At 37.0% G+C, this 26255-nt stretch overlaps 1 protein-coding gene across 1 annotated transcript in view; it reads left to right on the top strand.

The window, feature by feature from the left end:
- Positions 1-8317: 8317 nt before the first annotated feature.
- ALDH1A1 (aldehyde dehydrogenase 1 family member A1) overlaps positions 8318-26255 on the top strand; it is a 54169-nt gene continuing 36231 nt past the window's right edge. Inside the window, exons 1-2 of the mRNA XM_045840867.1 lie at positions 8318-8443; positions 23425-23529. Of these exons, the coding sequence (XP_045696823.1) occupies positions 8378-8443; positions 23425-23529 (171 nt within the window). The 5' untranslated portion in view covers positions 8318-8377. The remainder of the gene's footprint in view (positions 8444-23424; positions 23530-26255) is intronic.

Below are 26255 nucleotides of genomic sequence, written 5' to 3'. Positions count from 1 at the left end.
GAAATTAAAAATAAAAATAAATAAAATAAAAAATCAAAAAGTAACTCCATTTTCATAAAGTTAGAAATTACTAAAATTTATATACACACCTGCATGTGCCTACCACTTTTTGAATATGTAGAAATAACAATGGAAGTCAATCAAGATAATAACAAAGGTTTCATAATTGCCTCATTTAGATGTGAGAGAGGGGGCAGAGCAAAGGGATGAAGGAGCACATGTGTACATGTAGGGTATTTTCAAAGTACTCTATTTTGCATAGTGGTTTACTAGTACTTACTACATTATTATACATAATTAAGCATAGAAAACCTCTTCTCCAAAAAGATGCATCTGGAATTCTAAAGGAATAACATCAAGGTCACAACAAAAAACAGAAGGCATGCTTGGCTAAAATTTTGAGACAATTTAATGAAGGAAATTTTTACAGAAGTGTGGGCAAGCCATAAGGGGCACTAAAGAACCCAGAGTTTGCCCAGGTGAGAAGCGTTTACCACTCCTGGAAGCCTGGGGAGTCCAGTGAGTACCGGAGTTACAGGAGCCAAAACTGCAGCGAGAAGCACGCAAAGGGGCCTGCAGCCACAGAGGAAAGATGCAGCTCTCAAAACCCTCCCGAAATGCACCTGAGATGTGAAAGAAGAAAGGGGAGAAGTATCCTGGCCTTTCTCTCTCACACTCCAGTCTCCTATTAGCACCTCCCTCCCTTTCTTATTGGTTCAACCAAACCAAAAGCCAGAGAGCAACAGATCCCAGGTCATGAGGCAAAGGGTTAAAATAGATCTGGGGTGGCAAGCAGAATATCCAATAATATTAACATGTGCACAGATATTTAAGTAAACATCTACCAATAATGACATGTACATTAGGAGGAGTGTAGATGGAGTTTAAAGTGTTCTAAGGTATTTGGATCAGCTGAGAAAAACTGTAAAAGTACCAATTCATTTTTGATTTCTTTAAGTGAAAAAATTCATGTAATTTCTAGAATCACCATTAAAATAACAATTAAAACAACATATATTCTCCAACTAATAGAGAAAATAATGAAAGTTTAATTAGTTAAAATTTATTTACACAGCATGCAAAATTAAAATTTAGTTTAGTTTAATTTTAAAATTAAAATCTTAATCTAAAATCAATGTTAAAAGGTAAGAAAGAGGAAAAAAGAACCATTAAAACAAATAAAATATTTAATAAAATGGTAGAATTTTTATACATAAATATATATCAATGCATTATATTAGATGTCAATACAGTAAATAATCCAATTAAAAGACAATTCATTAGACTGAATAAATACATATTAAAACCCAACTATGTGTCATTTAAAGACACATATGAAACGTATACAAAGATTGAAAAGAAGAAGATGGAAAAAGATATATTGATCAAATCCCAACCCAAAGAAGCTACTGTAGGTATAATTTATTAGACAAAAGACTCATTAAGGCAAAAGCAAAGAGATAAACAGGGACAGTTAATAACAATAAAAGTTTGATTCATTGAGAAGATATAGCAAAGCTAAATTTGTAATAACATACAAGTATAGCTGTATTAATGCAAATTACAAGGATTTGGGCTTTTTTATTGCTTACCAATAGAGAAATTTAAATATACACATCAAAATGACCCATGAGTCAAGGTAGGAATCATAATGAAAATTAGAAAGTGTTTTGAACTGCGTGTAAGTGACAATACTATATTCAAATGGTAGATGATGCTAAAGATTTCTTTACGGAAATTTAGAGCTTTAAATGAAAGAAGAAAGACAGAAAATCAAATGATCTAAGTATCAAGAAGTTAGAAAAAGAACAGAAGAACAAACCTAAAGGAAGCAGAATGAAGGAAACAAGAAGAGTCTTAAAATACAAACTAAAGGACTGGGTTGTTAATTGAGTGAAAACTAGCTGGACTAAATGACAAAAATAGGTTGGTCTATGAGGCAGTGCAGAATCTGCATGGTCCACATGAAGCAAACATGCAGGCTCTCAAGTTTGCAAGTCCAGCTACATGAGTATTCCATTTAGCTCAGGGACCAAAGCAGCTGAAATGTAAAGCCGTTGCCTGGAAGATCAATTTGGGTTGTGATTATAGCTCTGGGTACACATGTGTAACCTTAAAATGTGGGAACAAATCCAAGCAAGCAAATGCAAACCAAGTTTGATATCGTCCAAATAAAATAATTATTTTAAAAATGAGTAGCTTTCACAAATGTCACTACCTATTGCATTTAACTTTTGCAACTGAATAAATACCCATTTATACAGCAGCTAAAACTGGCAGATTTTCAAGATGTCAAGTATCTGAGGAGTTTTATTCAAGGTACAGGTCAAAGTCTTTCCCTGACCTGAACATGGATATTTAGATATTAACAACAAATTTGAACAAGATGCAAAATGACTGGTGTGTAATTAAGAACAGCTGGTACTTTTGACATCTCTGAACCTGTTTTTATTGATTAGTGTTTTCAGTTCTCATGGCTCTTGTAGGAAATTACCACCAACTTGGTGGCTTAAAAGCACACATTTGTTCTCTTAAATTTTTTAAAAAGTTATTTTATCAATTACAGTTTACATTCAATATTATTTTGTATTAGTTTCAGGGATGCAACATAGTTGTTAGATAATTATATTCTTTACAAAGTATTTCCCCAGATCTTTTCAGCACCCACCTGGCACCATACATAGTTATTACCATATTGCTGACTACATTCCTACACTATACTCTACCTCTCCATTGACTAGTTTGTAACTATCAACCTGTGCAGAGGTCTGAAGTCAGTTTCACTGGCCAATATCAAAGGGATGGGCAGGACCTGCTCCCTCCAGAAGCCCTACGAAAGAACCCATTTCCTTATACTCTCCAACTTTTAAAGCTGTATTTCTTGCATTCCTTGGCTCCAGGCCCCTACCATCATGGTCAAAACTAGCAGCTTCAGTGTTCTCATTTTTTTTTTTCTGCTTCTGCGTAGTCAAATCTCCTTTGCTTACCTCTAATGGGGACACTGATAATTGCATTGAAGGCCCACCCTGATAATCTAGGAAAGTGATTTTTAACCAATGAATTGCAAGAATTTTTAAAACATGCAATACCTGACCATTTAGTCAGGGACACTGACACTTTTTTCCTTAGATTGTCAAATACACATAATATTAGCCAAAAGGTTGAGAAGCAATAGTCAAATTTTTAAAAAATGACAACAGCCAATACAATAGCTGTCCTGCATGAATGAATCAAAATTATACCTATTTTTTCCAGACCAGCAAAAAATATATATTTTTGGTCGTGCCACAGAATTTTAGTCATTTGTTTATATGTGCCGTGAGATGAAAAAGGTTGAAAACCACTGATCGGAGATAATCTCTCATCTCTAAATCCTGAATTTAATCACAGCTGCAAACCTTCCTTTGCCATATAAAGTAACATGCAGTTTCCAGGGACATCTTTGGTGGCCATTATTCAGCCTGGGGAAATTAGTAAAATATCATTGAGATGCCTTGGCTGTCATGGCTCAGTTGGTTGGAGTGCCCTCTCTCTCGTGCACCAAAAGGTTGGAAGGCCCATTCCCAGTCAGGGCACACACCTAGGGTGCAGTTTTGATTACTGGTTGATGAAGTGCATGTGGGAGACAACCAATTAAAGTTTCTCTCTCACATCAATGTCTCTCTCTCTTTCTCTCTCTCATCTCCTGCCCCCTTCCTTTCTCTCTAAACCCAATAAACATATTTATAAAAATGTGTGATTGTGGTTATCACATGAATTTTGATCATATGAAATTCAGTATGCCAGAAACGATACTGAAGTCAAAATTCAGTTATTTCACTTTCTAAATGCTAAGACTGAGGTCAAAGCCAAATGGCAGATTTTGGCCAAATAGGAAGAGTGAAGCAGAATTTATTAGCATGCCTACACACAGTTTTATAAGCTGCTTTTTTAAAAAATTGACAATATATCACAGTGGTTTACCAGGTCCTTCCTTAAGTATGTGTTCACATTTTTTTTTTTACTAAATCACGATTTATCCAACCATTTATTTCTGTTCCATAAATAACATATTAAAGATACTTGTTCATAACATATATATTTGATTGTTTCTTTAACATCAGTTTCTAAAAGTAGAATAACTGGATTAAGGGTTTGAACATTTATGATATTTTGATACAATCCGTCAAGGGCAATTAAGGTCTGATCAACCCTGTAGGATAAAGGTCATTTCTCTGCCCTCTAACGTGGACTGAGATTGGGATGAAACAGTACCCCACTGCTCATAAAAATGCTGACTCATTGCGACTTAACTTTGCACTTATTACTTATGTTTGTTGGGGTGTATTTGATTGGGGAGAACTCTCTGTGTAACTTTCTTTACCTTCAACCACAATTCAACTCCCTTGCTAGATGAACTTGTGCCTCTGAATTCCTTTGTCAAAATATTCTGATTGTATGATTTGCTTATGTCACAGTGATGGGGAGGACATACACAATGGGTGTGAGGTGCTGATATTCTTTAGGCAGGGGACGGCTATTTTCTTTTGTTCATTGCATGAGTACTTAGATTTATGCAGTTTTCTAAATATGGTATATTTAACTTTTAAATTTTTTCAAAATAAAAATTAATAAAAAGCCATAAAACATCAGTGCTGATACTCATATCTATGGCTCAGCTTAGGAGAGTTTCCTCTGCTTACAATAGTCAGGTCTCTTTGCCCCAAACCTTGATCATTCACAGGAACCTAGTATTTCAATGCCATGATTGATTTAATGCTATCTAAACTGTAGATTTATTAGGAGGAAAAGGAGAGTTATTTCCGTACAAACTAAACTGAGTACTATGTAAACACTCGATCTCATCAAGTTGCTAAGCACATTGCTGTGTAATCTGTGCATGAAACAATTATTAGAGACTATGGGGAAAATTATAAAAACCTTGAAATAGTCTACATTCAGACTGTCTCAAAGATGCTTTTGGTATCTTTAATTTCTCCCTCCACCTCAAGGAGACACATTGTGAACACTATTTATGCAAGGTTATTTCAATCTCCAGCAGCAGATCAGTTCTGAGAAATGGCTTTGGCCCATACATTTTAGCAAAAAATGTCTTTAAACTAAAGATACTAGTAAGCTACTGTGTCTTTAGCAACCTCACTAATTAGTGCCCTAATTGTATCAGACTGGAGGGGCATCTGCCATAACTAAATAATGAAAGACAAAGAGAAAACAATGATAAGATACATGAGAAGCAGGAGAAAACAGAGGTGAGGAAATACTGCTAAGTGGAAAAGAAGGGCAGATGAACAGAAATTAGCCCACAGACACAGGTGTTCACAAACCCCAACGCTGCCTTTCACCTCCGTTTGTAACACCAGCTTGCCGACCAACCGCAGAGCCTCTCACTGCACACAAGATCCACAATTTCCAAATTATTAAAACCTGAGCAGGCATACAAACAATGCGGTGTCTGCTGAAATTGCTGTGATTGAAAGAAAAAGGATGTACACATGGCTGGGTTACCCACCCTGCAGACTTACCCAGGCCTGCTTGCAGCAAACATTGAAGAGCTGGGGAGGGTAATGTCACTGAGCACAAGAGGTTTAGCTCCAACAAATTGATCCTGAATTTTGAAATAGAAAACGTGAAAAGAAGCTCTTTTTATTTCACCACACAAGTTTATTAACAAATTTGTGTGTTTTTGTTTCAGTTAGTCATACAGGTGGGAGAAATTAGTCTCCACTGTCTTTTCAGTGAATGAGACACAAGCGGAGTTCTGGGGAGATGCATCATGAGATCATACAGTAGTTTCAGCAGCGCTTGAAGTCACGGACTCTACGTTTCTTGGTATAAGGACAGTTTTCAAAAAGCACTAGCAGTCAGAGACAAGGGAAAAATAAACTATGCTTCCACTTCCCCAGAAGGAAAGGAAGGTTAAACATCTTTTATCTATTAGCTCCAGGTTAACGTCCCAGGCCCTCCTCTACTGCATAGTCCTGGCATACAGTCAAAATACACAAGCCTGGGTCCAGCCTTGAGGTGTGCCTCCTTAGGCCCTGTGCTCCACCAAAGCCGTTTTCCTTCTGAAAGGGAGTGAAGAGGTCGGATAAAGCCTTTTATCCATGCAGCCAGTCCCAGGAGTATACTATTCTTCAAGACAACTTCTAGGGGCAGGACAAAGCGTACCTCAAACACAGAGATCTTAGGCCCTGTGAGTTTTGGGCAGCAAAGATCTGCCCTTCAAGTAAGATTAAGGTTAAAGAGTTCCTGATACTCTAATCACAATGGGTTACCCATAAATTACACTTAGTAAATATTTGTTAAAATTAAAAGGGCAGGTGTGGTAACCTGTTCCCAAAGCTGCTCCTTTTACCTACATTCAGTAATGTCTGGTATAAAAGGACCTCTTCTTATGTAATTATTCAATAAAAAATGATCAAGGATGAGCATATGAGTAGTGAGATGACATGCCAAGTGTGGAATAAAGCTTTGAGCTTTCACTGCCTGGGCATCAAATAAACCAGGGTTTGAATCCACAAACAACTGTTGCGCTGCGAGCAGAAGAAAGCAGCAAAACACAGCTGTCTGGGCACGGCTGGAGCACCAACCCACGAGTTATGTAACAGCTGTTGTGTAATTGTGCATTTAACTCAAAACACATTTTTAAAAGAGAAAACAATTCAATTTTCCAAAGACAGAGAGAGAGAAGGGAAAAAAGGGAAATTGAGCAATGGAGGGAGGCGGGGAGAGAGAAAGAAACAGAGACAGACAGAGACAGAGACAGAGACAGAGGCTGAAATGACACAGAAGTTTCTATCTGGTCTTCAAGCACGAGGCACAAGGGAGGTAAGGACCTTGGGGATAGTTGCTTTAGTATCTAGGGGACTGGACCATGAACCAATCTGGCCTGCCTCCTGTTTTGTAAATGAAATTGTATTGGAAAACACTTCTAGCCATTAATGTATCTATTGTCTATAGTTTCTTTCATGCAGAGTCAAAGTAAGTTACAACACAAACCATCAGGCCTAGAAAGCAAAAGATATTATCTGTTCCTTAGCAGAAAAACTTTACTGACCCATCCCTGTCTTTAGATGACTTAAAGGCAAAGTTTAAGCACCTGTGAGAGTGAATATTCTGTTTGAGAACTAAAACAGCCAATTTTCTGGGAAATGCAATTTCTATCTTGCACATGCCTGATCTGTGATCATAAGCAAGCCACTTACCCTCCCTGTAACTGTAAAATGGGGAACCAAATAAGAATGGAAAGAGAAAGCAAGGCTCCAGGACCTGGTCTGGCATAACTATTCAATGAATCTTCAGGTTTCCCTCCCTGAATCACTGGGGGAAAAAACTGTTCTTAATTCTTAGTAATGAGAATTAAAAGCATCCAAAGTTTCCTATATGTTCCTAGTGTCACTTTTGCTAGATCTTCAATGTACTTCAAGTACAATGAAGTATTGTACTTAATGTGGGAGCAGTGCAGTTAAAATTTGTTTTATTTTAATGTTCCCAGCTTGAAATATTAATTTAATTTGAAGAACTTGAGTTACTTTGAGAGTCCTCTTAAAATTCACTTTGAACAATTGCCATGTTAATGATAAATATATCCAACTTCCAAAACCAGAGGTTACTTTCATTTTAAATGAGTTTTAACAAACACTAGTTATTGTCACACTGCTACTGTGGTGACCACGCATGACAGTGCACACAGAGTTCCTGAAAACTCCTGCTGAATTTTCTCTTCCCATTTATAAAGATTATTTAGAGCTTCAGAAATGACAGTAGGTCTACTTACCCAGCACTTAAAATACACTCGATTGCTATGATTTTTTAAAGCTGACTTGGGGTAGAGGGCCTTTCTTTTCCAAATGTCACCATTTCCCTCTGACAGCATTGACCTGAAGATACCTGGCCAGGGTCCTCTCCACACCACCTTATACTGAGAACAAGTGCCCATTTAGACTCGCAATGCTCAGATTCTCTGATTCCCAGTCTGTCAGAGAACAGAAAGTTTCACAAGAGCATAAAAAGCATGAGAAGCCAGATAAATAATAACTGGCCTTAGTGGCCAGAACAGCTGCGCTGCAAACCCTTATCACAGGTTTCAACTTTGTAAATTAATTCGTCTGCAAATAGTGCCCTGTCTCCAGATGCTGCTTCGATATTGGAGCACTGGTTTCTTAAGGATTTAACTTTAAAGTCAAGGGCTTCCTGCACTACGTGTTACAAATAAGTAGTGTCATTTTCTTTTTGCTTGGAGTTTGTTCATCCAATCATATCCCAGTATGCAAATAAACCTTAGCCCTTGCAGATAAAAAGGAACAAATAAAGCCAAGTGCTCTGTCAGAACTAAATCGCTCAGCCTGTCACCTGTATTTCAGGAGCTGAACCAGAAATGTCGTCCTCAGGCATGTCAGACTTACCTGTCCCACTCACCAACTTGAAGTTTCAATATACTAAGGTTAGTACAATTTATATTTGCTGCATTGTGCCAGGTTTATAAAAACTACATTTATTTAAAGCATAAAATGTCAATTTAAGTAAACTTGTGTAAAGAACCCTTTGCAAGTACAAAAATAAGAGGCTTGTAAAATGCAGTTCTAAGTTTAGTGTCTTGACCAAATGATGAATTCTATCTCACATTGGGCAATTTTTCATAAATTTATTTCTTAAAAGTATGTTTAAGTGAAAAGCATTCTCTTCTGTGTGAAATGTTCTTGTGTTGAGATTCACTGGATTTTACTAAGCAGTTCTATTAACTTCAGCATAGCCCAGCATGTGTGATACGAGAGTAAATTCTTGCTAGAGAAGCGGGAAAGAGCCAAACAAGTGGGAGATGATGTTCTTTAAAGAGAAAGAAAGAAGAAACAGCATGCTGAAGTAACACGATCTTTTTATATGTTTAATGAGTGTCAAAATCAAAGGACCTAAGTCTAAGTATTGAATAAAAGCTCCTGTTTCAAAAACTTTAAATGGACTTGCCTTATTCAGCATGTTTTGGGAAAGAGGAATTCTTATTTATTTCTTCAGCAAAAGTTGTTGCCATTGGAGCAGATGTGTAATTATTAACTGATAAAAATAGAGAGAAACAAGAGCACAAGCCAGATCCCGACTCAAAAATCCACAGCTCGGGAGAATGAGGGAATGGATCTTGTTTGAGTCGTTCAATAAGCTTTCCTTATTTCACACTGCTATATGCCAGCTTTCCTTTCAGAGCCTAGAACTCCCAAACAAATAAAAGGAACAAAAAAATTAATGCTAGTCTAGCCAAAATTACTTAAAGTTAGCTTTATGTTGTGATGGAGAAAGGAAGGTGAGAAAGGAACTATTTCAACTCAGGAAAAGCCATTTTGCTTTCTGAATCAGTCAATGAAAAAAATCAAGAACATTATAATTTAATGATAAAGTGAAAGCCTCATTATTATTTATTTATTTTTTATTTCCTTACTTGTAACCATGGAAGGTTTTGTAATCTGAAGTTCAGTTATACTCTCATTTTCATATGTGCAAAAAAATGAGGAAGTTGCTCAGCTGGCTGGCTCTTTTCCTTAGGAAAGTGTCTGCAGAGATCAGATTGTGCCTTTAACATGGTTGACCAGCAGCCATGAAGTGTCTTAATGTTTTATTTTCACAAGGTTTTATTGAAAAGGGAAAATTTTTTTCATTGAATTTTATTCCAAATTGGAGCATTAAAAATGTGGTGAGTCCATACACTCCAACAATTCCACTTGGCAAAGGTGTGCCCAAAAGATAACAAGACTCAAGACTCCAACCTGCCCAACTTTCTTACTTCGAGTTGGTCAATCACAGGAAATTTCAATCCAAGGCACATTGAAAAATGTGTTTCATAAAGACCAAAATCCTTGGCAATGACTGAATTATCCCACTACTATTTTTATAAAGAACCTTTTTTTTCCCCAAGGCTACTAACTGGGAAGATATTTGGTAGTCTGAATGTCACATTTTTAAAAATTAGGCTTTGCAGAAATTTGTAGTCTCCTCCTATGTGCACCTCAAGGAAGCTTTAATGTGATATACTCTTTCAACTTAATTAAGCTTCATTTAGTAGTTATTAACTAAGCATGTAAGAGACAGTGCTAGACAACTGAGATGGTCGTTAAAATCTAACATGCAGACACAGATCAAGTGATCCTTTAATACAGAGAGAAATTTTTAAGATGGAAACCTCTTGTTCTCTTCAAAGTCATTACACAAGAACACCCTTTTAGGAAACATGACTGACCTAAGAGTTCAAAAGAAGGCGAGATTCAAAGAGCAGGATTTGCTCTTGCATTTAAAAACTTTTCTGGGTAAAAATACCCAATGCAAGTCAGGGAATTTTGATTGCTAACACATCTTCTCTATAAATCTGTTCTGCTCAGATAGCATTTTATTGTCTGACTTACTGGTTACAGCATTTTCACACTTGGAAGGACACCAGTTATGTATGTAATTAAATCTAAATGGGTGAGCTTTTTCAAATGCCTATGCGTTTTTTTTACTGTGCCCCACTGAAGAATTGTATTGGATTTGCACTTGCAAGAGGAGTTGGAAAATGATGGTTTAATTAACATTTTCCTGGTTGCAAACCACATAAACAAAGGTTTTATAGTGTCTGAGGAATTGCCTTCTATGGCTAGCCCCTAACCTCTGCATGATTTTTCTCTTACTATGTTAATGACCTTCTTTATCATCACTAGAAGTACATTGGTCCTTGGGGCAAGGTGAAGGGAAGAGACAAGCAGGGTTGAGTAACAAAAAGTTATTACAATGATGGTAGAACTGCATACTCTCAAAGCTTGAGACTGTTTTTCACCAAAAAAAAGAAGTCATTGTTGCTTATTTTTCATGACTTATTCTCTAGCACAGTCTGATTAGTTTTTTTGTTGGGGTGGGTAAAACAGAGATCAGAGTTAAGAATTACTTTCTAAAATGATACAAAGGTTTTTAGAATTTAAAACCTCAATAACATCATTATAATTCCACATAAACTCGGATCCCACCTCTGGCCTCGTTTGTCCCCTTTCCAACTCTAAATGAATCATACATCTACCAGCTCATCCGTTTTATTGAGCCTTTAAATGAAGAGCTTCTTTGAAAGTTATGTGATCATTGGACAAACTATATTACCTCTCTCTGCCTTGGTTTCTTTATGTGTAAAATGAGAATAATAAAGGTATCCATTTCCTAAGGTAGATGAAAGCATTAAATGAGTTTAATGCATATAAAGCACTTGAAATAGTACCTGACACTCGGGAAATAACTGATTAACATTAGCTATCCTAGACCTATTTATTTTTCTGATTGTTTCCAGTTTTCCAGAATCTTCTTTTACTCAGCCTTTTCTAAAACTGCTTCTCATTCTCTTTTACTCTCTTTGTCATTCTTTCTCGCACAGTCATGCCCCACCTGACAAGGATCGCATTGGAGCGAAGTTCCAAGGGTTTATGCAGGATTTCAGGGGTTGGGAATTTTCTCTTACAGAATTTGGTAATTTTGTTTTCCATTTTCCTTTCACAACACTGATTTAAAAAAAAACTAAAAAAAAGACATAGGAAATTCAAGAAGACAAGCTTGCTCAGATAGGATTCAAAATTTTTAAACTGAAGTCTTAAATTTAACTTATTAAGTAATAATTTGCTCATGCTAGAAAGATCTTCATCCACTAATGACATTCCATACACACATACACAATAGGCATGCAAGCATGCATGCACACACACACAACACAGGAAATAGTTCTAGCTAAAATTCATCATGCTTACTCTGTGCCAATACTGTTTTAAGTTCTTTATAATGATTTATTCACTCCTCATAATAACCCTCTGAGGAGGTCAATATTCCTGTTCTGTAGAGGAGAAGGCCGATCAAGTCGCTAAATCACTCGCCTGAAGCCACACAGCCAGTAAGTGACAGAACCGGACTTTGAAAAAGCTGAGTCTGAGCACTCACACCGAGTGACTTCTCTAAGATCAGTATCATTGCTTTGAGGCAGAAAGTGGTTGGCATTCTGTCCTGTTCTTTACTCTGAGCTGACATTGTGTGTCCATTCCTGACTACTGAAGGGAACATGACTGTGAGCCCCTCCAGTTGCTGCTCAGCTGTTCTCAGGCCCCCAGGAGAAAGAAAGAAAAGACGGAGCTTTCTTTTCCCAAAATTTGCTGAATAAAGAAGGTCCATTTGAAGTTTTTGAAACTGGAGTTTTCATCCAAAAGATGTATTTTTGGTAAAGTTATGAATATTGGATATTATGTGTTAGGCACTATTATCTCCTTCTAAATTCTCACAACAAACAAATTCAAGCCACATGCATTTTTAAATACACCATCCTCTCCATTCATTTCTCCCATTTTCTCTTTCCTTACTTAATGTCATTGAACAACTGCTCTGTGCTAGGTCGTATAGTACAGGGGGACCGATATGATTCTTGCCTCACGGGGCTTATGTTCTTGGAGGGTATAAGGGGTGGTATGGGGAAGAAAATAAACAAGTGAATACTTTAATCACAAATACGATAAGTGGTACAAAGAAGAAAACAGGAAGCTGAGAAAATATGAAGGGAAGATCTTCCTTTTGAGGAGATTTTAGGGAAGGTCTTTTAAAGGAAGGTTTTTCAAAGCGGGGGACAGTTAAGGTGAGCAGAGCATAAGGTGACCGTGGAGAGTGGGAAAGAACAAAGATCCAGAGCTAACAGCACAGGCAAAGACCCTGTGAAGAAGAGCTTGGTGTGTTCAAAATACTATCAAAAGCCTAATGTGGCTGGAGCAAAATGATGAAGGGAGAGAATGGGTGAAATGGGACCAGAGAGAGAGGCTATGACAGATTACCTGATAGATTTTATTTAAGGGAAACCACTGGGAGGGGGGATGATGCTTAAAACAGGACAGGACTTATATTAAAGACAAAGCTGATTGTGCAGTGACCCTTTTTTCATTTGGGAACTCCTTTTAACTAGCTTCTGACAGAAGTAATATTTGTTTGCTTTTAACTTGGAAGCAGTCGAATAAATAGCTGGATGACTGCAAGGTGTAGTGGCTTAACAAGATAAACCCAGCTTCGATTTCCAGCTCTTCCACTTAGTTAATGGTATGAACTTGGCCAGGCTTCTAATCTTGAGTTTCAGTTGGCCTGTCTGTACATTGGGAATAAGAATGACTACCTTGGAAAGTGGTTGTGAGAATTAAGGTGGGTAATTTGTGGAAAGTGTTCAGCACTTATTAACGATTTGGTTTAGGCTCCTGCTAACCCTCTTCTTCCCAAATGAGTTCTAGAGTTCTAAAACTGATTGTTTCCAGTGTAAATGGAATGAATACTTGAACTGCTAGTCACAGTTCAAAACTGCTTTTTTCTATTGATCTTATTTGGAGTTCATAATTAATCACTGGAATGGAACTAGGGAAGATGTTACTAGTTTCCCATTTTAAAGCTTAGGTATGCAAGTTCAGAGAGCTTAAGTGACTTGCTGAAGGTCACATAGCTCTTAAGACACAATAACAGAATAAACTGGATTCTGAATTTTCTCGTTTTGATCTGTTACTTTTCTACATGATTTTTCCCCCCTAAACACTAAAAACAGTATTACTTGAGTCTCACTGCATTGTCTCTAATAAGTGCTTTCTTTACTCTGACATAGAGAACTGAAATTTGGTTGATGGAGGGAGAGGGGTGATTTGGACATTAGATCCCCAAACAGGTGGATCAATAGAGAGAATTTACTCTAGAGTAGTACTTCTTGTATTTGAATGTGCTGGTGAATCACCTAGGGCCCTTGTTGAAATGCAGATTGATTCTGTAGGCCTGAGGCAAGATGTGAGATTCAGCATTTATCACAGATGTCCTGGTTTTGGTGATGCTGTTGAAGTGTCAACCTTATAACTCTTACCGCAGTGACCACCATCTGGTTCCTTAGGGAAGTGACTTCCTATTTCTGCCAGCAACTTATACTCACACACGTCAGAAACGCGCATCTTCCCCTTCAAAAAGTGTCTGAAATTGACAAGAATTAGATTATGGCCACAAACCAGTGACAGAACTTCACGTTAATTTTGCTTCTGGGGGATAAACATTCATGAATGCAATATTTTAGCTCATCTCTTAGGAATGCAATCCTGGCAAATTGTTTCATAGTCTGGCACCTGTCTGGTTTCAAGAAATCTGTTCAACAAAAATACTGAAGAAAATCACACATACCCTGAGAGAGGGTAGTATCCTCATTTCATAAGGGCTCTCAGCACCACAAATGTTCAAAAGGCTTCTTTGAACTGGACTTTACCTAATAAACTTGTTTACTACTTGCTAGAATGAGGGTGCTGAATGAAAACAAACACACAAACAAAAACCTCTTAAAGAGTACAAGGGACAACTCATTTGAAGAGCAACACAGTTAAAGAAGCATCCTGAAGTGGCATGGGTCACGTATGGGCTGATATAATACATACCAGCATAAAAGAAACCTCATGGGAATACAGGTATTGGTAAAATGATGATACAATTGTCTCTAAATAGCAATTACCTGGCTTTGGGTGATGGTGATGGTCATTTGGGTTTACATGATGCTATTGTAATTGTGGCCAGATGTATTACACATGTACCAGATATCATGGCAACAGAGACAGAGCTAAGTTCAAAAGAACATGAGCAATAATTGCTTTATTATTCAACATTTAATTAAAGTCCACTACTAATAAGCATACTAGGAAAGTAAATGCTTACATAAACCTTGATTCTATCACACGGATATATTCTGAGTATGTACATGAGGGACAGGTGTGTGTGCATGTGTGTGGGTATCAGAAGCCCCCACAAATAGAGGCAAAGAGATGTAAAGTGTTGCTAATATTTGATATTTTTATCTTATAATACGTCTACCTGATACCTTTATTGTAATGTTGGAATTGTAAAAGGAAATTTGTTAGCTAGGAATCTGCACCAATGTGCAGATCTTAAACCTGCCTGAACAAACTACAGTGGTACCTCGGTACTCATCGTTAACTCGTCGGGAACACGTGACAAGTGCCGAACCAAGAGTGTCCAGTGATGAAGCATTTTCTTTTGCGGGACATCATTGTGAAATGAGTCCCGAACAAGCCCTGAGTGCTGACACATGATTTTCTTCATCCAAGTGAGATGAGTACAGGGTTTGATGAGTTCTGAAACCGACGAGTACCGAGGTGTGACTACTGTACCTCCCGCCCGAGGTCCCATGATCTTTCTCTTTGCACTGCTCTCCCGTTTCTTATAAGTCAAAGGAATACAAATAATAAACAATGGAACTAGGCTCTACATTTTGCACTTTAGAAGGAAGAAGACTTACATGTAAGTATTGTATTATTAGATGTTAATATTGTTAAGTATTAGATATGTACAGAACTTTCTGGTGCTTCTATCCCTTACCTCTTTAATACAGGGTACATATGATGTACGGAAATTGTAGACAAATGATTTTTTCATCTGTGGGACATAGAGAAGATGTGGCTTAAAATAGAAATGCTTTTCTCTATCCCTGAGCTGAAAAGGCTTTAAAGGTTTTTCAAACAACAAGAAAGAAAGAATACACACTCATGCCATTGGAGTCAGACAATAATATAAAACAGGAATGAAAGGGAAATTGTATTTCTCTTTTGTCTTGGTCACTTTCTCTATTTGTTTTCATTCTTTTTACTGCAGTTTAATATTTCCCTCCCATCTGTTATTTCCTCCTTAATTTCCTTTTCGATTTTTTTTTGTACTCTGAGTCTCAACATTTTGCTTTGCTGCCTTGGTGTTTAGGTTGAAAGTAGTTGCCAGAGATCTAACTTTGATTCTTTCAAATGTTTAACATCCCTACCTGACTTTTGTTCCGTCTCTTATTCAACCCATGTCTTATTTGTTCTGCCCCTCTTTCAAAGTTTTTTTCCCCCTGCCTAAAGCCTCTGAGAAAAGGTTTACACATTTATGCCACCCATCACTTCCTGTACATTTACAACAACACACATCACTGGACATGCTGTGGCCAGGGCTCTCAGGTTTGGAAATTCCCACCGGTGACAAAAATAGGGAAATCATGTCATTTTTCTCACCCTTGGCATATCTTCAAACAAACAAACAAACAAACAAGCAAACAAAAACTTTATGTATCTAAAATGTGATCTGTCACATCTCTCTGCCACCAAGAAAGCACTGGTTTCCCTTACAGGATCTAGAGCCACTGGCCCAGTTCAAACCCCTTGCATTCAGAGATAATGTGACTTGAGGGGCTCAATGAAAAGGGTGAAGGGATTAAGAAGAAAGCCCTCATAGACACAGACAACATTATGGTGATTACTAGAGGGAAAGAGGTGTGTGTGGGGGGAGGGGCAGGGGCAGGCAATGATAAATGATGATGGAAGGAGACTTGGGATGGTGAACACACAATACAATATACAGATGGTGAATTATAGAATGGCACACTAAAAACCTACAGAATATTATTAAGCAGTGGCACCCCCAAAAAATCAATGGAAAAAATACAGAGATAATGTAAATAATGTGAATACAGGGTACCCTGAATATCTGTTGGAGGGAATCAGAGGCTCTCTCCCCTTTAAGCCGACAGGTTTTAAAATCTTATATCAACAGCTAAAACTAATAGGTTTTACTTTGCCTGTTAATCAAATTTAGCTGATCCAAACAAAAAATATTCTGAGAAAAGGGCTTATTAATTTAGAATTGTAACTTAATAGCAAACACATTAAGACATAACAACTTTTAGTCAGAAAGACTTTTTTTAATGACTTGGACATTAAAATGCATTTAGAAAAGAGCCACATTTTTGGTTTAATCAAAGGTCATATTATGCACCCCTTAAAATCTGAAATCAAAAATTTAAAGAGTAAAATCAATCTTTAAGTTGTCTCAACATTGCCATTGATTGTTTCCCCATATTAGAAGCAGTTGAAGTCCAAGAGGATGCATGGACGTCTATAATTTCCAATCAATATTGTGAACTTCACATTGAGGTCTGCTGCATTTATATACATTATTCACAATTACTCTGAGTTCGAAATTCATAACTAGGATATAGCTAATGTAATGGTTAAATAGGACCGAAGAATATATTTTTACTTACTTTCATAGCCTGATCTCATTTCCTCTGAACTTATAAAGGCAAACAGCAAATGTAGAATGACCAAAGGGAGGGGAATGATAGAGCATTTCAACAGGTCTAAATGTATTTCATAATTATCATAATAAACAGTTGTTAGCTTATCATTGTTCATATCCAGTAGCTTTCCCTTATCCATGGTTTTGCTTTTTGCAGTTTCAGTTACCCATGGTCAACTGCATCCAGAAGTATCAAATGGAAAATTCCAGAAGTAAACAATTTGTATGTTTCAAATTTTGAGCATTCTCAGTAGCTGTCCTGCTCTGAACCACCCAGATTGCAAATCACCCTTTTGCCTAGCTTCCCGACAGTCTACACACTCCCTCCCAGTTAGTCACTACATAGCTACTGGGTTATCAGATCGAACGTTAAAGAGATCTCTGTACTTGTGTTCAAGTAGTGCTTATTTTACTTAACAATGACACTTTCACATAAGTTTTATTACAGTACATTGTTATAATATTTCTTACTCTGGGGATCAAGATTCACCACACAATGGCTTCATTTTCATCATCAGAACTTATCTATGACTTCTTTTGCACTAGAACTCTCTGTTGGGGGAGGATGTCTTGACCTTGTTACAAATATCCCAGTAGTGTTCCCTCCCTGTGCTCACAGTTTTCCCTTTTCGACCAATCCAGTTCTACCCTTCTAGCCCAGGCCCCTCTCTTCCTGACTGCCGCTCTGTAATTTATTAACTAACACACCGCTTTGGTTATTTTACTTTACAACCTTCAATTCTTTACTGGCTGATCTTGATATAAATACACTCTCTTCTTAGATTATAAACTCCTTGAGAGAAGGGGTCACAGCATACTCATCTCTCATTTTCCACAGTACCTTCCAAATAATGAGATGTGTTTACTCATTATTTGACAAATATTTTTCTGATAAAAAGTGACCATTTGGATTATGTGAATATAAATTCTTTAAAAAGTTGAGTTCACAGCATTCTTCTATCTAAAAAGGTTAAAGCTGAATAATTCAGAGCAGTTGCTAGTAACTTGGGATCATTTCTGACCAGTCTCATCAATAGCCTGAATGAAGGCTACCAGATAAACTTGCCGTCTTGATTTAGGTTACTGCTCGTTTACAAAACATTCCCTGGCTTTAGTTTGAAAGAGGAGTTTAATATACAGCCTAGACAAGAGTCTGATCATGAAACTAGATGGTAAATACATATTGTAATGGTTCTTTCTTACCAAAAGAGATTATATGGAAGGAGTAAAATAAGCTTTAATACACCAAGAGTATATTATTGAGAACTTGAAACTTCAAATTATCACAGACCTGGGAGGACTCAAATAAGAACTGCAAAGTTTCAGCTGTAAAGAAAAATCTAGGGATATCTTTTTCAATAAACTTAAAAAGAGTTCATTCAGTTAACAATTTTCAACCTGCAAAACATAGTCCTCAATATGAACTGGGAGTATATTCCAAAAGGGAAGGATTAGGGCAGAGTTTATAAAGGCAAAAGTTGCACCGAGCTGGTGATCAAAGAGATGGGTTGCTGGGGTAAACAAGATCATAAACTTACATTACATGTTTTCTGATTGGTGGGAGTAACTAGACTTTCAATGGCTGGCTGACTCAGTGATGGAGCAAGTGAAGTTGTAAGGTGAGAACAATGGGTAATATATGATTAAGCATTTATCAAGTCCTGGTTTCAGCCCAGGCCTATAGAACAAAACGGCTGTCTTTGATCACACAATTACAGTACAGGGAGTATTATTTAACAAAGAAGCAAAGAGTTCAATTTATCAAACAGCACAATCAGTACAGGGGTAGGGGGAAGGGATCCGGCTCTGCAGGCAGTTCCTGAGCCCAAAAGGGCAAAGTTATGCTCTGCAAGCAGCTTTGGAGCTCAAGCTGCAAAAATTCTAAATTGGGGACCACAGGTTATGATATGAAAGTTCTCACACCACAGCCTAACAAAATATAATCAATTCTATATCTTGTTTTTATTCAATTTTTGGCAGAATTATACATAGAAGGGTAGAATTTAGGGTATATATATATCTGACAGGGTGAGATTTGAGCTCTCTCTATTTTTATTAAGATTTTATTTATTTATGTTTAGAGAGCAGGGAAGGAAGGGAGAAAGAGAGGGAAAGAAATATGGAAGTGCAAGAGATACATAGATTGGTTGCTTCTGGTGGGGACCTGGCCTGCAACCCAGGCATGTGCCTTGACTAGGAATCAAACCAGTCACCCTTTGGTCTCAGGCCAGCCCTGAATCCACTAGACCACACCAGTCAGGGTAAGCTCTCTTAATTTAAAAGCTATAAAGTCTAAAGAGATAATGATATCTTTAGGGCAGAAGGAAGGTAGAATTAGAAATCTGTGAGTGAATCTATTGTGAGTTTTGCAAGACTGGCTAAAAAAATCTAGGGCGAACCCATGATGTCTTTAGTTTTTTTGTTTGGAATTAGGTGAATTGATACATAAATTCTAACTTTAATACAAAACAAAACATAATGAGTACTTTAATCATAGGATACTAAATTACTATGTTAGAAAGTGGAAAAAAAAGAGGTTAAATCAAACTAGACCAACTAGTGAAATTAATGACATTTTCAGGACAGTTTGAGGTATGAGTAGAAGAAAATAGTAAAACTCCGGGCTGAGGAACAGCATGAATAACAGGTGTGAACAGAAGGGCATGATGGTCAATTGAGACAGTGGAATGAGGCTGAAACAAAGGTAAACTGAGGAAATAATAGGACAAAAGTTTTGAAGAGCCAGATCATAAACTACCTTATTATTATGCTAAGGATTTGTAACCTGAACCACCCACTGCATTTTGCCATGCATAATTGCACATTTTGCCCAAATTTTTGAAGGAAAAAATAAGGATGCACATTATACACGGGTAGTACTAACTCTGTATCTATATAAATATTTTTAATTCTTTTATTTATACCTATGCATTAAGTAACTCTAGAAAGCAACAATGATAACTGTATGCAAAATAATACCCTGGAATATGTTCATTGGTTTTGTTTCTAAATATAAATCAATAAAAATCAAATCAAAAAGTTAAAACAAAAGACTTTTTTTCTGAAAGTTTGGCCCAAAAACATGGGTACACCGTATACATGGGAGCGCATTATAGGGAACAAAATCTGAACTGGGTTGACTTAGGAAGATTACGGTAATGGTGAAAATTAAATTTCAGTTAATTAAATTTCCAGAAGTGGGCGGCAGGGAGAACAAGGAGAGATTCTTTATGATACTATAGAACAAAGTCATACAAAAGGATGACTAGGAGTTGTGTTTCCCATTAACGGTAGAAGGAAGGTGTGTGTGTGTGTGTGTGTGTGTGTGTGTGTGAAAGAGAGGTGGAGAGAAAGGAATGTTCATGAGCAAGTTTTAGAACTTTAGTTTGAGTTAAGAGCAGCATAAAGCAAGAGATGACAGTGAACTGTATTTGGGGCACAATGATTAAGGTGTTTCCCAGCCACCCCTTGGAAAGAAGAATACAAAGGTAAAGGCTAGAGATGCGTAAAAGAAAACACTCTTTAAGAGTAATTACAGGATTCTATAAAAGTCATGTTTGATAACTAGAATGCTGATTCACACTAAAAGACATTGGGCAAGTCAGTGTTTTAATCTGAATTTACTTTACTTCCAATTGAACTAAGATGCCAATGTTTTCTTCATGAAGACTTCTAGGAATTTTAAGGTCCTCATCTGTATTCCATTCCCCTATCAGAGAAACAAGAATTTTCTTGATACTTCTATCTTTTCTGAACCTCCTTATATGTATCTTTGTACATCAAGTCTGTTCATTCCAACTGCTTCGCACTCCCTCCCCCTTGTCTGTTCATGCTCACAGCATTTTCCTGTCAATTTCAGGCTAGCATAGCAATTCTCTTCAACTCCTGCAAATACATGGATTGACACTGTTTTGTCTTATGAATAATTGTATTGATATGAACAGGCAAATAAGGCTCCTCCTTCCCTTTGTTTGTTTGTTTGCTTATTTATTTATTTATTTATTTAGCAAATTACAAAATAATGCAACCATTATTCTGTAACCATGTGCAGAATATTATAGGTCTTAGTAATATCTAGTTACTGGATTGTAGGTTCTTCAATTCAATTTTAAGTTATGTATTCAAGAATACCGAGGTTAAAATCACTTGAAGGCTGGGAGTGTGTTGAATGAACATTGACGATGAACCAAAAAGCCAGAAACATAGTCCTTACCTTATCTTATAGCACAGCTTAGGAAGGAAAGCAAGCATTTAAAAATGGCTTTTTAAGAAATCGAATAAATTTTACAATAGAAGTATAGAAGACCAGGGAGATATTTTTGAGAACAGGCTGTCAAAATATTCTTGTAAGTCACAGATTATAGAATTAATTATGCTTAAACTGTGAGTGATACATGATCATCTTCATTTTATTAATTTGACCAGATTTTATGCTATGTCACAAACATTGCACAATAGAGTAGCTAAGTTAGTGCAAATCATAGGATAACTTAAAAGACTGCTTTTACTCAGATATACACAATATAATTCATTAAACTAAAAGTATGTAATTTTGTTATCTGCCACTGGAAAATTTTTAATAGCTAAACAATTTTTATTTAGAATAACAACTGATTTAAATCTTGGTGGGCAATGTTTAAATACATTTCCTCTCAGGGTTGTACTCCTAACTCTTAATAGCTTATCTTTAAATATCAAGTTAGAGGAGGTGTTAGAATTAAGATATCTATTATAAATTCAGTGTATTTGTCACTCTTCATTTAAAACTACATATATTGACTACCTGTGATTTAAAATTAAATAAACTAGCTTATGTTATAAAAATAAATTTATTTTTTATAAAAAAATAAAAACTTACTTTTTTATTTCAATAATAAATAAGAAAAAGGAGAATAACAGGAAATAATGGGATGAAGGGAGAGAGAAGACATTCTAACTTTTGTCTAAAACAGAGCATAACTTAACCATCATTACAGGAGTACTTCCTAATTGGGCTTCATCAAATATTTTTACTCTAGTAAAAGGTAAATGAGATATTAAAACTCTAGTAGGCACCATAATGAAATGCAAACTTAGAGCTGCAAAAGTTGAAACTTAATCCCTAGTTAATGTGGCTCAGTGGATTGAGTGCTGGCCAGTGAACCAAAGGGTAACAGGTTTGATTCCCAGTCAGGGCACAGGTCTGGGTTGCAGGCCAGGCCCCAGTAGGAGGTGTGGGAGAGGCAACCACACATTGATTTTGTTTCTCCCTCTCTTTCTCCCTCCCTTTCCCTCTCTAAAAATAAATAAAATCTTTTTTAGAAGTTGAAACTCATTTAAAAATGATATATAATTTTAAATATTTAAAAATATTTTATATTTAAATATAAATATTTGTATTCTTTTATCGTGTATACAGAACAAAATTCCATATTTTCTAGAGCCCTTGGTGATTTATTTATTTATTTATTTGAGGGAAGGGAAGGGAGGGAGAAAGAGAGGGAGAAAAGTGCTGATGTGAGAGAGAAGCATTGATCATTGCCTCTCACATGTGCTTTGACCAGGGACTGAACTTGCATCCTAGGCATGTGCCCTGGCAGGGAATCAAAGCAGGGACTTTTTGCTTTGCCAAATGATATCCGACCAACTGAGCCCCACCAGTCAGTCAGGTCCCCCTTGGTGTTTTTAGATGCTTGCCTTTTTCTCATAGATACCATTAAGAAATCTAGTACCTGATTTCATCTGTGGGCAAATCCATTTTAGATAATCTTTTAAAACAGAGAATTAAACCCTTGTGTCTTTGAAAAGTCAATGAGAAAAATGACAGGCTATTTTTTTCTAAGAAAATTTTGTTTAGCCCCACCCCTAACCAAACTACCTTTAAAGCAGTAAATAAAGGATCAGGAAATAGTCACTTATGACACTAAATCATCAGGAGCCCAAAATGAGCATCTTCGGAATCTGAAGTGGAAAACAGAGACAATGATTCATAAAGATCCAGCCCACTGAAGCTTCTGCTCTTGCCTCAAACTCATAATTATTTCAGATAAAAGCATCTTTTTCTGCATTGTTTTCTCCAGTCTGTATTTTCCAGTATTGAAATGACCTTAGTGTAATTTAAAAGTATTCATTTTAGTGTGTGTGTGTGTGTGTGTGTGTGTGTGTGTGTGTATAAAATGTCTTCAACAGACAAAAAAATCTTGGGGTTGAGGGGTTGTTCATCAGGAAAGTAAGTTTGTAACTGGCTCACTTAGGCATTCTACAATGCTTTAGTTTAACCTTTATAAAAAAATTTCTCAAATTTTCTGCATATTTAAATGTCTGTTTCCCTACTCTCCACAGATATTCATAAACAATGAATGGCATAATTCCGTGAGTGGCAAGAAATTTCCTGTCTTTAATCCTGCAACTGAGGAGAAACTCTGTGAGGTAGAAGAAGGAGATAAGGTGAGTTTCCTAACATTAGTTACATTTTATGCCAGGTTTTTGCTTATTCCTCACCATTCTGAGCCACCCTATTCCAAGTTCAAGTAGACATGTCAAGAAAATACAGTTTCTGGGACTGCCTGGGAAATTTTCTCTATACATGAAGGGCACTCAGGTAATGATGGTAATGCAGGTAATGATGGTGAGCCTCTGCTGTGAGTGTTGCGGTGATTTTGTTTATATTATTTTTTCTTGTTTTTCAATTGAAATAGTCTCTAGATCTATTGTACCAATAGACTGTATGTGAAATGAATGATCATATATGTAAAAGCCAAGAAATCCTTTATTCATATAAAATTGTTCTTTTTTTAAAGTTGTACAGTGAAACTAAAATAACATTTCACAGAGGACTTTTAGAATAATATATTGCTGTTATTTTATTAGAAATTAATACTTATTAGTATCTTTAATATTGAATTTTTAAAGATTTTATTTATTTATTTTTAGACAGAGGGGAAAGGAGGAAGAAAGAGAGGAAAAGAAACATCAATGTATGGTTGCCTCTCACATGCCCCCTACTGGGGACCTGGCCCACAACCCAGGCATGTGCCCTGACTGGGAATTGACCCAGTGACCCTTTGGTTTGCAGGCTGGCACTCAGCCCACTGAGCCACTCCAGCCAGGGCTTTAATATTGAATTTTAAAAATAAATTAAATTGAATCACAAATTAAAAGTGCTGTTGCTCTCTCACCAATAAAACTAACAATAAATACCAACTTTTATTTTGTGATTTAAAAAAAATTCTAAATGTTATTTTAATTTGCTACTCAAAGCCACCAGGTCAGGAAGGTACTCTTTCTAACCACTTTTACAAATGATGATGTAATAGCAGAATATAAAGGTGGAGTAATTTATTCAAGGTGACATTGATAATAAATAATGAAATCAGCATTCAAATGCTGTCCTTTGATCCAGAACTTGTGAGTGGCAGGGCTACAGCCTTACTTTGTAAGACAGGGTAATTTAAATAGCCTGGGGAATGAGGAGAGTAAAACCCTTCAGAATTTTTATCTGAACACATACCTTAAAATGTGTATGTGTTCACAGTCTAATTTGAAATGATTTTCTGGTCGTGAGTTGTCAAGCTTTAAATTTCTGTCATGTAAGATATAAAGAGGTAATTATTTTTTTCTGCATGAAAAGACTACTGGGAGATGAAGTCAGCAAAACCTCAGGATAACACCATTCATGACACTCTATGTTCAGTTCAATTGCCACAGTGATTCCTGCTCCTATCAAGTCTTCATTCTTTCATTTCCTCCTCCCTTACCAATGAGATCACTAACCTCCCAGTATTAAACCTTGCAAGCCTATTCCAAGATAGTGACAGACCCGAGGGGCTCTTCTGGGTTTAGGGAGGACCCTGAATTCAGGTTGCAGTCTTATCAGTACAAGTATGACCCCGGCCTTTAGGGGCAAGAGTGCAAGGTTTACATAGAGGCGTCAACAGTTTGGGAAGTAGTGGTAGAATGGAGTGGAGACTGCTTTCAGAGTTCATTCCTTCAAGGGCTTCTTGCTGCCTCTGGGGAAGAAAATAAAGCCTTGTTTCTGGCCTCCATCACAGTCCACCCCAGTGCCCCCTCAGTGTAAGAGTTCCAACTTCATCATGTTCAGCATGGTCCCCCAAACACTGCCTCTGTGCCACAGCGGCTGTGTGGTCCTCAGGACCTCGTTTTAATCGTCATCTGTAGGAAGACAACACAAGTTCCACATTTGTATTTACCTTGTTTGAGCTTCTGTTCCTTTTTGGGTAAAATGGAGAGATTTCAGGGTCCCACCCACCCCTGGTGTTTGGTTCAATCATTCTAAAGTGGGGCCTGAGAATTTGTAGTTCTGATCATTTCTCAGGTGAAGCCAGTATTGCTGTTTGGGGTAAGGGAGAGGAATACACTTTAAGAACCTTATCTAAGGTATTAAACCACATGTTATGTTTCCTCTCAGGTGTTAGCATTTAATAAGGGGCATGTTCATTGAGAGGTGAAAAAGTTAATGATTGAAAACTGACCTGTGATAGTCACTCTACACCTCTAAGAAAGATGATAAGACCATACTCAGGCAGAGAAATACCAATGACACATGGCGACTTATTCTGGAAGACTCAGAAGTCTGTGTGTCTTGGGAGCCATTCCTAGAAATTAAAAAAAAAAATTCTTCACATTCAACCAAGAGAAATAGTTTTTATCAGAGACTTCTAGAGATGTGCACAGCACTACGTTACCTCAAATATCTGTCTAGTTGCTTGACTGGTTCTGTCAGCCGTGGGGGAGGTGGAAAAAACAATAAAGGTCAAGGTAAGTGCACAACTGAGACCCTGACAGCTGCCTACTCTTTCTCTCCAGAGGTACAAATGCTACTCAGGAGGGAGACTGCACAGGTTTTTGCAGTTGGCAAGTAACAAAAGAAAAAAATGATCTGGGCCTGGACATCTCACTTTGGCTTTTGGGTTCAGTTTCAACCGGTAAAACAAATCTGAGCCTGGAGTTCCAGTAGAAATCTTGTCAGGCAATCTGAGGTCTTCTTGGCATCTTTAGTGGGATTTACTTTCTTCCTCAGGTGCAGTGAGGGTGAGCTGATGACCATGCCAGAAGCTGTAAAACTATTTGTCATTTATTTGCTTTGTGTTTATTGATGATTACTCCCACTCAGAGGAGAGCAGAAAACCTATGTAAGTGTCAATCAAGGACAC

Source organism: Phyllostomus hastatus, unplaced genomic scaffold (assembly GCF_019186645.2).
Source record: "Phyllostomus hastatus isolate PE091 unplaced genomic scaffold, TTU_PhHast_1.1 phas_contig_34, whole genome shotgun sequence".
Lineage (NCBI taxonomy): Eukaryota > Metazoa > Chordata > Mammalia > Chiroptera > Phyllostomidae > Phyllostomus > Phyllostomus hastatus.
Note: the sequence above shows the minus strand (reverse complement) of the source record. Positions and strands in the feature narration are given on the sequence as shown.